General features: G+C 45.0%; 1 protein-coding gene across 3 annotated transcripts in view; it reads left to right on the forward strand.

Moving 5' to 3' along the window:
- Positions 1 to 16284, forward strand: part of zfc3h1 (zinc finger C3H1-type containing) — a 68971-nt gene extending 52687 nt beyond the window's left edge. For 2 of the 3 annotated variants that reach the window (XM_083762944.1, XM_083762946.1), the window contains exons 26-35: positions 5687 to 5885; positions 7348 to 7442; positions 7982 to 8089; positions 8620 to 8724; positions 10161 to 10302; positions 12307 to 12407; positions 13228 to 13329; positions 14061 to 14100; positions 14600 to 14662; positions 15000 to 16284. In XM_083762944.1, coding sequence (XP_083619070.1) covers positions 5687 to 5885; positions 7348 to 7442; positions 7982 to 8089; positions 8620 to 8724; positions 10161 to 10302; positions 12307 to 12407; positions 13228 to 13329; positions 14061 to 14100; positions 14600 to 14662; positions 15000 to 15137 — 1093 coding nt within the window. In that variant the 3' untranslated portion in view covers positions 15138 to 16284. Of the gene's footprint in view, positions 1 to 5686; positions 5886 to 7347; positions 7443 to 7981; positions 8090 to 8619; positions 8725 to 10160; positions 10303 to 12238; positions 12255 to 12306; positions 12408 to 13227; positions 13330 to 14060; positions 14101 to 14599; positions 14663 to 14999 lie in introns of all 3 variants that reach the window. The other variant, XM_083762945.1, reaches the window with a different exon arrangement.
- Positions 16285 to 16899: the final 615 nt, after the last annotated feature.

Consider the following 16899-nt stretch of genomic DNA (forward strand, 5'->3'; position numbering starts at 1 on the left):
TCGGGGACAGACCGCTGTGTAACACAGTGTAAATAAAGGATGATGGCATAGCATCGGGGACAGACCGCTGTGTAACACAGTGTAAATAAAGGATGATGGCATAGCATCGGGGACAGACCGCTGTGTAACACAGTGTAAATAAAGGATGATGGCATAGCATCGGGGACAGACCACTGTGTAACACAGTGTAAATAAAGGATGATGGCATAGCATCGGGGACAGACCACTGTGTAACACGGTGTAAATAAAGGATGATGGCATAGCATCGGGGACAGACCACTGTGTAACACAGTGTAAATAAAGGATGATGGCATAGCATCGGGGACAGACCACTGTGTAACACAGTGTAAATAAAGGATGATGGCATAGCATCGGGGACAGACCGCTGTGTAACACAGTGTAAATAAAGGATGATGGCATAGCATCGGGGACAGACCGCTGTGTAACACGGTGTAAATAAAGGATGATGGCATAGCATCGGGGACAGACCGCTGTGTAACACGGTGTAAATAAAGGATGATGGCATAGCATCGGGGACAGACCGCTGTGTAACACAGTGTAAATAAAGGATGATGGCATAGCATCGGGGACAGACCGCTGTGTAACACAGTGTAAATAAAGGATGATGTCATAGCATCGGGGACAGACCACTGTGTAACACAGTGTAAATAAAGGATGATGTCATAGCATCGGGGACAGACCACTGTGTAACACGGTGTAAATAAAGGATGATGGCATAGCATCGGGGACAGACCACTGTGTAACACAGTGTAAATAAAGGATGATGGCATAGCATCGGGGACAGACCACTGTGTAACACGGTGTAAATAAAGGATGATGGCATAGCATCGGGGACAGACCACTGTGTAACACAGTGTAAATAAAGGATGATGGCATAGCATCGGGGACAGACCACTGTGTAACACGGTGTAAATAAAGGATGATGTCATAGCATCGGGGACAGACCGCTGTGTAACACGGTGTAAATAAAGGATGATGGCATAGCATCGGGGACAGACCGCTGTGTAACACAGTGTAAATAAAGGATGATGTCATAGCATCGGGGACAGACCACTGTGTAACACAGTGTAAATAAAGGATGATGGCATAGCATCGGGGACAGACCACTGTGTAACACAGTGTAAATAAAGGATGATGGCATAGCATCGGGGACAGACCACTGTGTAACACAGTGTAAATAAAGGATGATGGCATAGCATCGGGGACAGACCGCTGTGTAACACAGTGTAAATAAAGGATGATGGCATAGCATCGGGGACAGACCACTGTGTAACACGGTGTAAATAAAGGATGATGGCATAGCATCGGGGACAGACCACTGTGTAACACAGTGTAAATAAAGGATGATGGCATAGCATCGGGGACAGACCGCTGTGTAACACAGTGTAAATAAAGGATGATGGCATAGCATCGGGGACAGACCGCTGTGTAACACAGTGTAAATAAAGGATGATGGCATAGCATCGGGGACAGACCGCTGTGTAACACGGTGTAAATAAAGGATGATGGCATAGCATCGGGGACAGACCGCTGTGTAACACAGTGTAAATAAAGGATGATGTCATAGCATCGGGGACAGACCGCTGTGTAACACAGTGTAAATAAAGGATGATGGCATAGCATCGGGGACAGACCACTGTGTAACACGGTGTAAATAAAGGATGATGGCATAGCATCGGGGACAGACCACTGTGTAACACGGTGTAAATAAAGGATGATGGCATAGCATCGGGGACAGACCGCTGTGTAACACAGTGTAAATAAAGGATGATGGCATAGCATCGGGGACAGACCGCTGTGTAACACAGTGTAAATAAAGGATGATGGCATAGCATCGGGGACAGACCGCTGTGTAACACAGTGTAAATAAAGGATGATGGCATAGCATCGGGGACAGACCACTGTGTAACACAGTGTAAATAAAGGATGATGTCATAGCATCGGGGACAGACCACTGTGTAACACAGTGTAAATAAAGGATGATGGCATAGCATCGGGGACAGACCGCTGTGTAACACAGTGTAAATAAAGGATGATGTCATAGCATCGGGGACAGACCGCTGTGTAACACGGTGTAAATAAAGGATGATGGCATAGCATCGGGGACAGACCGCTGTGTAACACGGTGTAAATAAAGGATGATGGCATAGCATCGGGGACAGACCACTGTGTAACACAGTGTAAATAAAGGATGATGGCATAGCATCGGGGACAGACCGCTGTGTAACACGGTGTAAATAAAGGATGATGGCATAGCATCGGGGACAGACCGCTGTGTAACACGGTGTAAATAAAGGATGATGGCATAGCATCGGGGACAGACCACTGTGTAACACGGTGTAAATAAAGGATGATGGCATAGCATCGGGGACAGACCACTGTGTAACACAGTGTAAATAAAGGATGATGTCATAGCATCGGGGACAGACCGCTGTGTAACACAGTGTAAATAAAGGATGATGGCATAGCATCGGGGACAGACCACTGTGTAACACGGTGTAAATAAAGGATGATGGCATAGCATCGGGGACAGACCACTGTGTAACACGGTGTAAATAAAGGATGATGGCATAGCATCGGGGACAGACCACTGTGTAACACAGTGTAAATAAAGGATGATGGCATAGCATCGGGGACAGACCACTGTGTAACACGGTGTAAATAAAGGATGATGGCATAGCATCGGGGACAGACCACTGTGTAACACGGTGTAAATAAAGGATGATGTCATAGCATCGGGGACAGACCACTGTGTAACACAGTGTAAATAAAGGATGATGGCATAGCATCGGGGACAGACCACTGTGTAACACGGTGTAAATAAAGGATGATGGCATAGCATCGGGGACAGACCACTGTGTAACACAGTGTAAATAAAGGATGATGGCATAGCATCGGGGACAGACCACTGTGTAACACGGTGTAAATAAAGGATGATGGCATAGCATCGGGGACAGACCACTGTGTAACACAGTGTAAATAAAGGATGATGGCATAGCATCGGGGACAGACCACTGTGTAACACGGTGTAAATAAAGGATGATGGCATAGCATCGGGGACAGACCACTGTGTAACACAGTGTAAATAAAGGATGATGTCATAGCATCGGGGACAGACCGCTGTGTAACACAGTGTAAATAAAGGATGATGGCATAGCATCGGGGACAGACCGCTGTGTAACACAGTGTAAATAAAGGATGATGGCATAGCATCGGGGACAGACCACTGTGTAACACGGTGTAAATAAAGGATGATGGCATAGCATCGGGGACAGACCACTGTGTAACACAGTGTAAATAAAGGATGATGTCATAGCATCGGGGACAGACCACTGTGTAACACAGTGTAAATAAAGGATGATGGCATAGCATCGGGGACAGACCACTGTGTAACACAGTGTAAATAAAGGATGATGTCATAGCATCGGGGACAGACCGCTGTGTAACACAGTGTAAATAAAGGATGATGGCATAGCATCGGGGACAGACCGCTGTGTAACACAGTGTAAATAAAGGATGATGGCATAGCATCGGGGACAGACCACTGTGTAACACAGTGTAAATAAAGGATGATGGCATAGCATCGGGGACAGACCGCTGTGTAACACAGTGTAAATAAAGGATGATGGCATAGCATCGGGGACAGACCACTGTGTAACACGGTGTAAATAAAGGATGATGGCATAGCATCGGGGACAGACCACTGTGTAACACGGTGTAAATAAAGGATGATGGCATAGCATCGGGGACAGACCGCTGTGTAACACAGTGTAAATAAAGGATGATGGCATAGCATCGGGGACAGACCACTGTGTAACACAGTGTAAATAAAGGATGATGGCATAGCATCGGGGACAGACCACTGTGTAACACAGTGTAAATAAAGGATGATGGCATAGCATCGGGGACAGACCACTGTGTAACACAGTGTAAATAAAGGATGATGGCATAGCATCGGGGACAGACCACTGTGTAACACAGTGTAAATAAAGGATGATGGCATAGCATCGGGGACAGACCACTGTGTAACACGGTGTAAATAAAGGATGATGGCATAGCATCGGGGACAGACCGCTGTGTAACACAGTGTAAATAAAGGATGATGTCATAGCATCGGGGACAGACCACTGTGTAACACAGTGTAAATAAAGGATGATGTCATAGCATCGGGGACAGACCACTGTGTAACACGGTGTAAATAAAGGATGATGTCATAGCATCGGGGACAGACCACTGTGTAACACGGTGTAAATAAAGGATGATGGCATAGCATCGGGGACAGACCGCTGTGTAACACGGTGTAAATAAAGGATGATGTCATAGCATCGGGGACAGACCACTGTGTAACACAGTGTAAATAAAGGATGATGGCATAGCATCGGGGACAGACCACTGTGTAACACAGTGTAAATAAAGGATGATGTCATAGCATCGGGGACAGACCACTGTGTAACACAGTGTAAATAAAGGATGATGTCATAGCATCGGGGACAGACCACTGTGTAACACGGTGTAAATAAAGGATGATGGCATAGCATCGGGGACAGACCACTGTGTAACACAGTGTAAATAAAGGATGATGTCATAGCATCGGGGACAGACCGCTGTGTAACACAGTGTAAATAAAGGATGATGTCATAGCATCGGGGACAGACCACTGTGTAACACGGTGTAAATAAAGGATGATGGCATAGCATCGGGGACAGACCACTGTGTAACACAGTGTAAATAAAGGATGATGTCATAGCATCGGGGACAGACCGCTGTGTAACACAGTGTAAATAAAGGATGATGGCATAGCATCGGGGACAGACCACTGTGTAACACAGTGTAAATAAAGGATGATGGCATAGCATCGGGGACAGACCACTGTGTAACACAGTGTAAATAAAGGATGATGGCATAGCATCGGGGACAGACCGCTGTGTAACACAGTGTAAATAAAGGATGATGGCATAGCATCGGGGACAGACCGCTGTGTAACACAGTGTAAATAAAGGATGATGTCATAGCATCGGGGACAGACCGCTGTGTAACACAGTGTAAATAAAGGATGATGGCATAGCATCGGGGACAGACCACTGTGTAACACAGTGTAAATAAAGGATGATGGCATAGCATCGGGGACAGACCGCTGTGTAACACAGTGTAAATAAAGGATGATGGCATAGCATCGGGGACAGACCACTGTGTAACACAGTGTAAATAAAGGATGATGGCATAGCATCGGGGACAGACCACTGTGTAACACAGTGTAAATAAAGGATGATGGCATAGCATCGGGGACAGACCACAGTGTAACACAGTGTAAATAAAGGATGATGGCATAGCATCGGGGACAGACCGCTGTGTAACACAGTGTAAATAAAGGATGATGTCATAGCATCGGGGACAGACCACTGTGTAACACGGTGTAAATAAAGGATGATGGCATAGCATCGGGGACAGACCGCTGTGTAACACAGTGTAAATAAAGGATGATGTCATAGCATCGGGGACAGACCACTGTGTAACACAGTGTAAATAAAGGATGATGGCATAGCATCGGGGACAGACCGCTGTGTAACACAGTGCAGAAAGATGGCTCCATAGCCGGAAAGGGCGTCTACGTTTACATGTCTATGGTTGCAACACCACCACTCTGCTCGTCTGCTGGTTCCTGTAGGTTTGACGTGGGCGTGCGGTTGTGTGCGTCCCTGCTGGAGCTGTGTCCCGAGTCCTGTGCCCTGCGGGACAGCCTGGCAGAGCTGCACATCAGGAAGGGCGACAGCGACCAGGCTGTGAGCATGTGGCTCCACGCCCTGGTGGAGTGTCCCCACAACGCAGAGGTCTTCTACCACTCCTGCAAGTTCCTCATGGCCCAGGTGAGCAAGCGTGGATGATGATGCGTATGCAGGTAGTTGGAAAAGATGCCCCCCCCAGTCCTCATACAGTCACTCACTAGGGAAGTTGACGGTTATCAGGGTTGGCTGGCTGGGGGCACGTTGTTCGGACGTACTAACAGTCCGACAGCTATTACTCTGTCACATGCGTGGCTGGTTAAGACTCGCCCATGGCTTTCCTGTGAGGTTGGGGTTAAGGGTTAACAACCAGACCCCTGGGTTAAGGGCTGGGGTTTAGGGTGTCGGACTAATGGACTGTTGGTACGTCAGAACAAACTGTTGCACATGGTTGGTTGGCTGCGGGTCAGCCTGATGAAGGCTGAAAGATGTTAATTCCTTGACTGCTGCAGACTTGTGAATTTAACCCTGGGATCAGTAAAGGTTATGATTCCTTTGCATTAAAATAAAACACTAATCATGATTGCGAACAATCACATTTTACCGGAAATGTCTTAAAATGCTGTTGTGATATCCAAGCCATAAAGAGTCTTTAAACGTAGTCTCTAGTCTAGTCTATGCACTGAATCCCTTGTTTATAATCTACCAGGTAGCCTTTTTTCACTGGTGAAATTGGGTCTTAATTTTCATTCTAGCCGTTGATCTGAAACATCCAGATACATTTACACTGGTTGTCGCAAAAATACTGAGCATGGTAAGGATTTTACAAATGGAACGCAGCAATGATGACGCAAAAGAAAGGTTTATAAAATCATTAAAGTAAAAAATCGGACCAATTTATATTTGAGACATGATCAGAGGGCATTTAACCCATTCTGACCGGGCACCCATTTTGGTGTCGGCATCATGTTATGCTTTAGCTATTGAAAAATAGCAGATCTACAAGCTCATATCGCGCCACCGAGTGGCGCGATACGAGCTTGTAGGTCTGCTATTTTTGAAAAATCGAAGAGCGACTGACATTTTTATAGAATCTGATCTCAGGTCAGAATGGGTTCATCAGACCAGTGTGTGTCCGGCGGAAACCTGGTATGAATCTGATCTCAGGTCAGAATGGGTTAAATATGTACCCTTTGTCTGTTCAGCGTGGCTGTCTCACACTCTCCTTTATCCCTGCTTTGTGTCTCCAGGGGAAGTGGAGTGCCATAGGTCCTCTCTCTCTTTGTCTGTTCAGCGTGGCTGTCTCACACTCTCCTCTATCCCTGCTTTGTGTCTCCAGGGGAAGTGGAGTGCCATAGGTCCTCTCTCTCTTTGTCTGTTCAGCGTGGCTGTCTCACACTCTCCTTTATCCCTGCTTTGTGTGTCCAGGGGAAGTGGAGTGCCATAGGTCCTCTCTCTCTTTGTCTGTTCAGCGTGGCTGTCTCACACTCTCCTTTATCCCTGCTTTGTGTGTCCAGGGGAAGTGGAGTGCCATAGGTCCTCTCTCTCTTTGTCTGTTCAGCGTGGCTGTCTCACACTCTCCTTTATCCCTGCTTTGTGTCTCCAGGGGAAGTGGAGTGCCATAGGTCCTCTCTTCAGGGGCTTCATTCTGTCTCTCTGTGAAGACGAACAGAGCCAGAAGCAGCCAGTAGACGTTCTGCGGTAGGCAACACACACACTTTGGCATTCATATGACGTTGGCTTGCAAGCAATGTAATGTAATGCTTAATTTATACGGGGTTGGTGTGACAAAAATGCACCATGTTACTTTCACATGGTCGTATGGTGGGTGGAGTCTAAATCAGGCCTCAACAAATCACAGTAACGCACATGACATTTGAAAATTAACCCATTCTGAACGGGCACCCATTTTGGTGTCAGCATCATGTCACGCTTTAGCTATTGAAAAATAGCAGATCTACAAGCTCATAGCGCGCCACCGAGTGGCGCGCTACGAGCTTGTAGGTCTGCTATTTTTGAAAAATCGAAGAACGACTGACATTTTTAGAATCTGATCTCAGGTCAGAATGGGTTGATCAGAACAGTGTGTGTCCAGTGGAAACCTCGTATGAATCTGATCTCAGGTCAGAATGGGTTAAACGACGAGCAATGACATATTGGGCGAACGGGGCCGTCTCTTTACATTTTACACACATGCATTCCAAAGCCTGGTTTGAAATGATCTCTGCTCCTTTCCTCAGACACATCCTTGGTGTTCCCACAGAGGAGATGCTGAGAGGGCCGGTCATCAAGAAGCACCTCCAGGAACAGATACGTCACCAGATGCCTTATCTGCATCTGGTTCACTGGTGTGTGTGTGTGTGTGTGTGTGTGTGTGTGTGTGTGTGTGTGTGTGTGCCGCTTAATGTTTTGTACGTAATCAACAAAGTCCAGGAGGTCAAGAGAGAGCATTATATTACTTTTCGTCAAATTATTATCAATGCTTTCTTAGTTTTAATTTTGGTGCATCCCTCCTTTTAACCTATCCAGACTTTTAACTCTAAACAGTGTTGTTGATGCCATGCATGCGCTACCCATTAAAATGTTTGATCCCCTATTGAAGGGATTGTGACATAAAAATAGGTTAGCTGAGCTCAATTGCACCCAAAAATAATTCAGTAGATTTTCTGTGGTCTGGTGGTTTTCTGGCTCAAACAAGTGGTCTGATTTCCCTGTTTGTGATGTCACAGCCTGCAAATCCCATATAATTATGGCAATGTCCACAGCAAATCCACTGAATGTTCAGGGGGTTTTTTTGGGTGTATTTGAGGTCATAAAACCTAAAAGAAAACTGAATTAATGTCATGAAACCTTTAAAAACGTCTGATCTTTCTGTCAGTCACTGGCAGTGGCTCCACGGCACCCTGGAGACCACGGTGGACTCCTTCGAGAGGGCTCTGGGATCCTCCATGAAGCTCCTCACGCTGCACAAACTGTGGATGGAGTAAGTCTGGCAGGCAGAGGAATTCAGCAGCATGCTAAGTATTCCTTTTTTTAAATATCATAATATATTCATTAGCATTCCTTTTCAAATGAGATTCATTGGGAAAAGCAGGAGTACAAAATGTTTAGGTTGTAGAAATCTCCAGGGTTTTCCCCCAAATATATGCATTATGCAAACATACAAATAACATTAAAACATTCTGACCGGGCACCCATTTTGGTGTTGGCATCATGTTATGCTTTAGCTATTGAAAAATAGCAGATCTACAAGCTCATATCGCGCCACCGAGTGGCGCGATACGAGCTTGTAGGTCTGCTATTTTTGAATAATCGAAGAACGACTGACATTTTTAGAATCTGATCTCAGGTCAGAATGGGTTAATCAGACCAGTGTGTGTCCAGTGGAAACCTCGTATGAATCTGATCTCAGGTCAGAATGGGTTAAAACACATATGAATAGAGACGGCACCGGGTTTCTCCTCCCATCCACTTGCATTGAGTTGCTCAAAAGCGCATGAGGCGATTTCACTCCTCCTCCTTCCGGGTAGGAACAGAGTGCATTCTGGGATTGATTGGGCCAAACGCATTGAACGCGCTGCTGTGCCGTTGACTATCATCATTGCACGCTTTCAGCGTTCACGTGTCATCATTAACGTGCGCAATGATAGTCAACGGACCAACAACGCGTTCATGTGTTTGGGCCCAGCGCTGCAATACCAAATTCGGCCACTATGTCCATCTCGCCTCAGGGTTTCCTCCGGGTGCCGTCTCTATTCATATATACTCTAAGAGGAGAACAGTTTGACAGTTCTTTTTGCACTACCTGTATGAAAACATGTAGTGGTTGTAACGCACCACACATAAAGGTGGGGTTCAAAGCCTGTATGAAAACATGTAGTGGTTGTAACGCACCACACATAAAGGTGGGGTTCAAAGCCTGTATGAAAACATGTAGTGGTTGTAACGCACCACACATAAAGGTGGGGTTCAAAGCCTGTATGAAAACATGTAGTGGTTGTAACGCACCACACATAAAGGTGGGGTTCAAAGCCTGTATGAAAACATGTAGTGGTTGTAACGCACCACACATAAAGGTGGGGTTCAAAGCCTGTATGAAAACATGTAGTGGTTGTAACGCACCACACATAAAGGTGTGGTTCAAAGCCTGTATGAAAACATGTAGTGGTTGTAACGCACCACACATAAAGGTGAGGTTCAAAGCCTGTATGAAAACATGTAGTGGTTGTAACGCACCACACATAAAGGTGGGGTTCAAAGCCTGTATGAAAACATGTACTGGTTGTAACGCACCACACATAAAGGTGGGGTTCAAAGCCTGTATGAAAACATGTCCTGGTTGTAACGCACCACACATAAAGGTGGGGTTCAAAGCGGAGCCCTCCTGACTCTGACTCTCGTGTGTTTCTGTCTCTCCAGTTATCTCCTCTTTACCAGCAGTAAACAGACCGACGGCAGGTTCTCTGACCTGGTGCAGCGCTGCCTGGAAACGGTTCCGTCCCGCCTGGAGGTTCCCTTCAGTCCAGCCACGTTCTGGAGCTGCTACCGCTTCCACAACAAGGCAAGAGAAACACCCGCTGGTTCTGAGGCTCTTAAGCCCATTTAGACCTGAGCTCGGTTCTACCAAATGTCTTCTAAATCAGAAGACATTTTTTCTGAAAACGGTTTTCTGAAAACCCTCATGTATTCAAAGATTTGCACCACATTTTCACGATTTTTCAAAAATAGCAGACCTATGAGCTGAGCTTGTAGATCTGCTATTTTTCAATAGCTTGTGTTTAAAAAAAATGTCAGTCGCTCTTCGATTTTTCAAAAAATAGCAGACCTGCAAGCTCGTATTGCGCCACTCGGTGGCGCGATATGAGCTTGTAGATCTGCTATTTTTCAATAGCTAAAGCATAACATGATGCTGACACCAAAATGGGTGCCCGGTCAGAATGGGTTAAAGCGTTTTATGTTTTGACACTTGCTTTGGCATTTGTAAACGGATGACTTCTCATGCCAGTAAAATCTCAATTGAATTGGTTTTTCCATGATCAGGGTTCCCACTGTCATGACATTTATGGGAAGTTTTGAAAGATTTTGTTAATAAAAAACCTTTTAACGAAACGTGTATAACATTATACAAAATTCGACAGGATAAAAAGAACAGATCTAAAAGCTCACACCGTGCTAAAAAATGCCTCTCCCCCGTTCCCACTGTCATGATATTCATGGGAAGTTTTGAAATTAGATTATTGATTTTGTTAACAAAACAGCTCCTAACTCGGCTTTCTGTTCAAGAAGAGCCCGTTACTACAAAAGCAGGTGTTTCATAAAGGTAAATATCTCCAGAATGGAAGATGATAAAATAAATAAATAAATAAATTGGAGTGGACAAATTAAGCTTTCTTTTGAGGTGTGCTTCTCGCTGTAAGAGAACATTACATTACTAGGCTGTCGGCCTAGGAAAAGGTTGGTTGACCAACGCTATCATCGTAGCACCGGAGGTCATCAGTTAATCAGAATCATAGCGCGCTTTGTGTTAACAAACAATGCAATAAGGAGCCCCAATAAAACATTTGAAACAACAAGTGCGGACATTAACTGTCTAAGCAAACATTTCCATCTGCAAATTTGCTATATCTGCAGCTGTAATTACTTCACAACATGTTTTATGCAGGCCTACTTTCTGCAATCAAACTCAGACAATTACCTCAGTTTAGTCTTTTTATTGAATTTCACAGAATGAAATGTTCAGAAAATGACAATTAAAACACTCAATGCTTCATGCATGCATAATCAATTTAACAAAGGGGGGGGGGGGGGGGGGGGGGGGGATAATAACCCAACAGAAAAGGCTCAGCTCAAAACATCTCAAAAATACTTTACTTCATGCTGTTTCCAGACATCTCAGACTTTGCTTTAACCAGCGTGTCAACATCATGATCAGGGACCAGTTTCTGAGCTGTAGTGAGCCATTACTATGTAACCCAGGCAGAACGCTGTGACACCACCCGCCTGCCACCAGAGGGCGCAGCTGTATCACACAAAACAAACGCACGCACACACGCGTGAGCACACACACACACACACACACACACACACACACACACACATACACACACACAGTAGAAAACTTTAAAAAGAAAAAATATATATTCTAATTGTTGTTATTGCAATTTACGAGCTGCGTTCGCTTCCCGCTTTCGCGCGTCTTAGTAGTTGTAAGCCTGGAAATTGGGTTTAATATCCTGGACTGGTTTTTGGAAAAAGGTTTTGGAAATTCATTGGTACAAAATAATGTGTGGGAACGCTGCATGTCGTTGTGAAACAAACAAAGCCCTGCTAACGTTGTGCTTCTGCGTGGGCCCTTCTCCAGGTGGTCACCCACTATTTAAACAAACAAAGCCCTGCTAATGTTGTGCTTCTGCGTGGGCCCTTCTCCAGGTGGTCACCCACTATTTAAACAAACAAAGCCCTGCTAATGTTGTGCTTCTGCGTGGGCCCTTCTCCAGGTGGTCACCCACTATTTAAACAAACAAAGCCCTGCTAATGTTGTGCTTCTGCGTGGGCCCTTCTCCAGGTGGTCACCCACTATCTAAGCTGCCTGCACAAGTCCCAGCACGCCGTGGTCCTGGAGAGGCTGAGATACTCCATGCCCAACAACACTGAGCTGGGCCTAAGGTACCGTTCACCACCGCCATCGCCAAACCCTGCAAATGCATGCCTAGCATGAGTGGAGCACGCCTTCAGCGTATTGGGGATGACTTATCACAGGTCTTTCTGTGGTTAACGTAAATGGTTGTAGCTTCATATAGTTTAGACAGGTTTTGGTTTAGACTAGTCGTTGGTTAGACCAGTCATTAGTCCTACAACTACAACCTATCTCAAACCCTCACCCAAAACCTAACCTCCCACGGGGCAGCACACCTAAACATAACCTTAACCCATGTCTAACCAATGACTAGTCTAAACTAAGTATGCACCCCAGTGCGTGATATCTAGATTTTAGCGCATTTTGCCTCTGGAATGAACGTGTGCACGAGGTCATATTGCCATATTTAGATTAGAGTACTTAGTTTAGACTAGTCATTGGTTAGACCAGTCATTAGTCCTACAACCTATCTCAAACCCTCACCCTAAACCTAACCTCCCACGGGGCAGCACACCTAACCTTAACCCTCTCCCAACCCTTAACGCACCCCTCACCAACCTTAATCCGGTCGTTTTAACGCACCCCTCACCAACCTTAGCAACCTTAATCCGGTCGTCTTAACGCACCCCTCACCAACCTTATGTCTAACCAATGACTAGTCTAAACTAAGTATGCACCCCACTTAAATGTATCACTAAGTTAAAGGCTGTTGGATGTAGCGGTTATGTTTGAGGCTTCTGTGTCTGTGTGTCGAGGATAAGTCTGTCGCGCACTGATCTGAGGACAGTTTGTGGGGTTTCTAGATCCATGCTGTTGACAGACGGTTAGTGTTGCTTTGTTACTGTACAGGTTGCTGCACCATGAATGGCAGGATGGCAACATTGAACACCTGAAATTCCAGGCCAGAATGTTGAGCAGTAGTATTCCAAAATGTCTGGCTTCCTGGAAAATGTAAGTCCCAAGATCTCTCCTCGCTGCTCAGAAATGTAGAAAGAAAAGAAAAAAGCATGAGGAAATGATGCTTGATTCAGAGAGAAACGTATCGGACCTGAAATAATGTCTTTGTAAAAAAATATAAATAATACTAATAATCTCACATTGAGGGTTCATAAATTGCTGCTGATCAGTTTGTTAGCTCTAGCCAGGATGGGAAACTAACACCAGCCACAAGGCATACATACGCTGATAAACGTTTGTCTTCAATATAAGCCTCTTTGGGCAGATTAAAGGAGAATTCCATACTAAAAGGCTTTCTTACTTTGCTTTGTAGTTGTTACGTCCCCACCAAAGAGGTCCAGGTGTTATTTTGTGCAAAAGCTCCTTATTGGCTATTTCCCCTACCATAAGCCCTCAATTAATTGCATTGAATTGAATGGGGCTATGGGGTGTTGTGCTAATTCGCTTATTTCCATCGCTCAAAATTAAAAAATAATTGTATATAGCCTCTCTTCATAATGTAAATAATATCCCAAGCGGCACACTTTACTACTTATTTCGATGGAAATAAGCGAATCACCATTCAGTGATAATAAAAAAAAAGAAAAAACAGCAAACCTGGTGACAAGCAAAGCGAAAAAATTTGTTTCCTCTCCTTGCTTGCTAGCCATTACTGTCTTTTAAGAGAGTTTAGGGAGTTGTCCTGCCGTGAATCTCACAGGCCTTTCTGCTGCATTTCTCGGCAGAGCAATAGCTGTGGAGAGGGAGCTAAAGGAGCCATCAGAGGTGAGTTAGTGATGGAGGGGGGAGGGGGGGTCAGGGTATTAAGAATCACTGAGAATCAAATAATGACACAAAAATAATGAATTGACATCCTAACCTTGTGCTTGCCTTTTCTTCCAGTCAGTCAGTAAGTTTTCCCTTGTCTGACTTACTGTAACTGTTACTGTAACTCTAACTGTTCTGGGACATGTTGATGTTGTTGAATCTCATTTCTTCCCCTGCAGGCTTATTTGTCACACAAAACAAAGGGGTTGTAATGTATGCTGTTGTTCTTTTAGAGTGTCACAGTTTGAAACATTTGTTGCTTTTCTTGTGATTGGTGACGTTTGGCTCAGGTCGCTTTTTCTCTAGGAAGCTAAAAGCAATCTCTGACTTGATCCCTTTTTGTTCTTGTGTGTCCTCGTCCTTTTAACTGACACCACCTCCCTGCGTTTGGTGCTCTTTTTTTTTCTTTTTCTCCCCCCCCCCCCCTCCCCCGCCTTTTTTTGTTATTTTCTTGTAGGTCCGAAATCTGTATCGGCAAGCTCTCCAAAGTCTTCCACTGTGTGCCACCATATGGAAAGATGTAATTTCCCACACACAAAACATCACATACTCAAACACAACACAATTTGTTGCACCTGAGCGGTATTACACCTATGTTCACCTGCTACCCTTCCTTCCCCCCCCCCCCTCCTTCCTTCCCCTCGCTCCCTCTCTTCCTCCTCTGACACCCTCTCCCCTCACTCCCTCTCCTCCCTCCTTTCCTTCCTCCTCTGACCCTCTCCCCTCGCTCCCTGTCTCCTCCCTCCTTCCCTTCCTCCTCTGACCCTCTCCCCTCGCTCCCTGTCTCCTCCCTCCTTCCCCCGCCTCCTCTGACACCCCCCCCCCCCCCCTCCCCTGTCTCTCTTCCCTCCTTCCAGTGCCTGCTGTTTGAAGCTGCGGAGGGAGGTAAAACCGATAGACTGAGGAAGCTTGTTGGCAAGGCCCGAGAGGTGGGAGTGAGTCTAAGTGAGACCCTAAATTTAGGCCCCGGCAGAGTTCAGGGCGAGGATTCCTGACACACACACACACACACACACACACACACACACACACACAACAACAACCCTCACGTGCGTGCCCCATTTCTCCAACGAGAAGTAAAAGAAGCGCTAGTTTGGAACTAGATTTATCCAATCAGACCAGACGAAATCAAACTGCCGCCACTGCCTAGGTAAGCCAGGGAAACTCTGTGAAAGGCTGGGGGTTGGTTGCCCTGCACTACTACTCCTGCACCTCCCTGTAGCGCCACCAGGCGGCGCCAGGAATCAAGGAACAGTCGTCAACCGGAAGCCAATGGCCACCTCTCCCTCAAATGACCACAAAATGTGTTGGGGGTGCCCCGCTTATATCATCCTTAACATCGTGGTGTACGTAAGTATAGAATCCTGCTCAGTGACAAAGTCTTACCTTTTTATCCCCCCTCCCCCCCCCCCCCTCTGTTTTAATTTACATGTTCCCCCTCTTATTGTTTGTACCGTCACCTTTTTATTTTTGATATCCCCCCCCCCCCCCTTGTTTACCTGGGGTTTGGCATTTGGACAGACTATGGTTGTGTCACTGTGGTGTTGGTTTACATATGGTGTTTTTAAAGGACGGTTTCCCCTGTAGTGATGCTGCTGCAAAGAACTTTGTACAATATCTATTTTTGTTCTTGTTTTTTTTTTTTTTTTTTGTCTCACAAAAAGGAAGAGATTGTTTTCATTTTGTTTATAAAAAAAAAAGTGATCAAAAGAAATTTAAACAATCAAAAAAAAAGAAATAAAACTGTTATAAAATCACAGTCCATGTGGAACATGGCTGAGCTTTGCCAGTATTCTATTTGGCCCCGTTCGTTCGGTCGATCGTTGGTTCCGTTTGTTTGCCAATACTTTTTGAGACTGCCACAGAGACTGCTGAACGCTGTGATGATCCTTCAGCCCAGCAACGGGGAAGGCCCTTTAAACTCATTATTAATATTATTATTATTAATAATATACCAGGACAAGATAGTCAGCAGCCTGTAGCTTTATACAGTACATGCTTTCCTGTGCAATCTTTATTTTCTATTTTATTTTTGGAGTATATAATTAAGTTAACGAACGAGGACAGGCAGAATTTAAAGTCCTTTTATTTTGTATGTTGTATTAAAAAATGTTTATATTAAATTATGCTCTAATGAAAAGATTTCTGTTTTTGTGGTTTTTTTATTGTCTGTAAAGTTACTTTGTTTGGCGCTGAGGTGCATGGGGTTCTAGTCAGTCGACGGCAAATGTGCAGTGTTCATTTTATTAACTAAAACTAAATCGACTAAGGTTTGTGATATGTAGTCGACTAAGACTAAACCATTTCAGAAGACTAAAGTAAATAGGACTAAGACTACATGGTGTGTTATTCAAAAGATTTGGACTAAGTATTTTCTAGCAAAAGATTAACATGCATTAAGATTAAAAGATTAAGATTAAGGCATGTGATCTGCTGTGGCCAGATCATACAAGATCTCAACCTTCTCTATACTGTCATGAGCGTCGGCTGTCGATATACAGTGATCCAGCCAGGATGTTCACTGATATAAGTGTAGCTGCCTACTGGCAGCAGCACCTTGCTGGACAAAATAACCTTATTGTCATTACAAAATTGCATTAGATGTCGGCCAAACATGGAGTTGCCATCTGATATGTCTTCATACATCAATAAAACCTTGTGTGCCAAGGACCCCTAAAATGCTACGTATTTGACCACAGACCCCCATCTGAAAAAATGGCCAAAAAAAGAAAATGTATAGCTTTGAAATGACACATG

Source organism: Protomyctophum parallelum, assembly GCF_964188405.1.
Source record: "Protomyctophum parallelum genome assembly, chromosome: 4".
NCBI classification, from domain to species: Eukaryota; Metazoa; Chordata; class Actinopteri; order Myctophiformes; family Myctophidae; genus Protomyctophum; species Protomyctophum parallelum.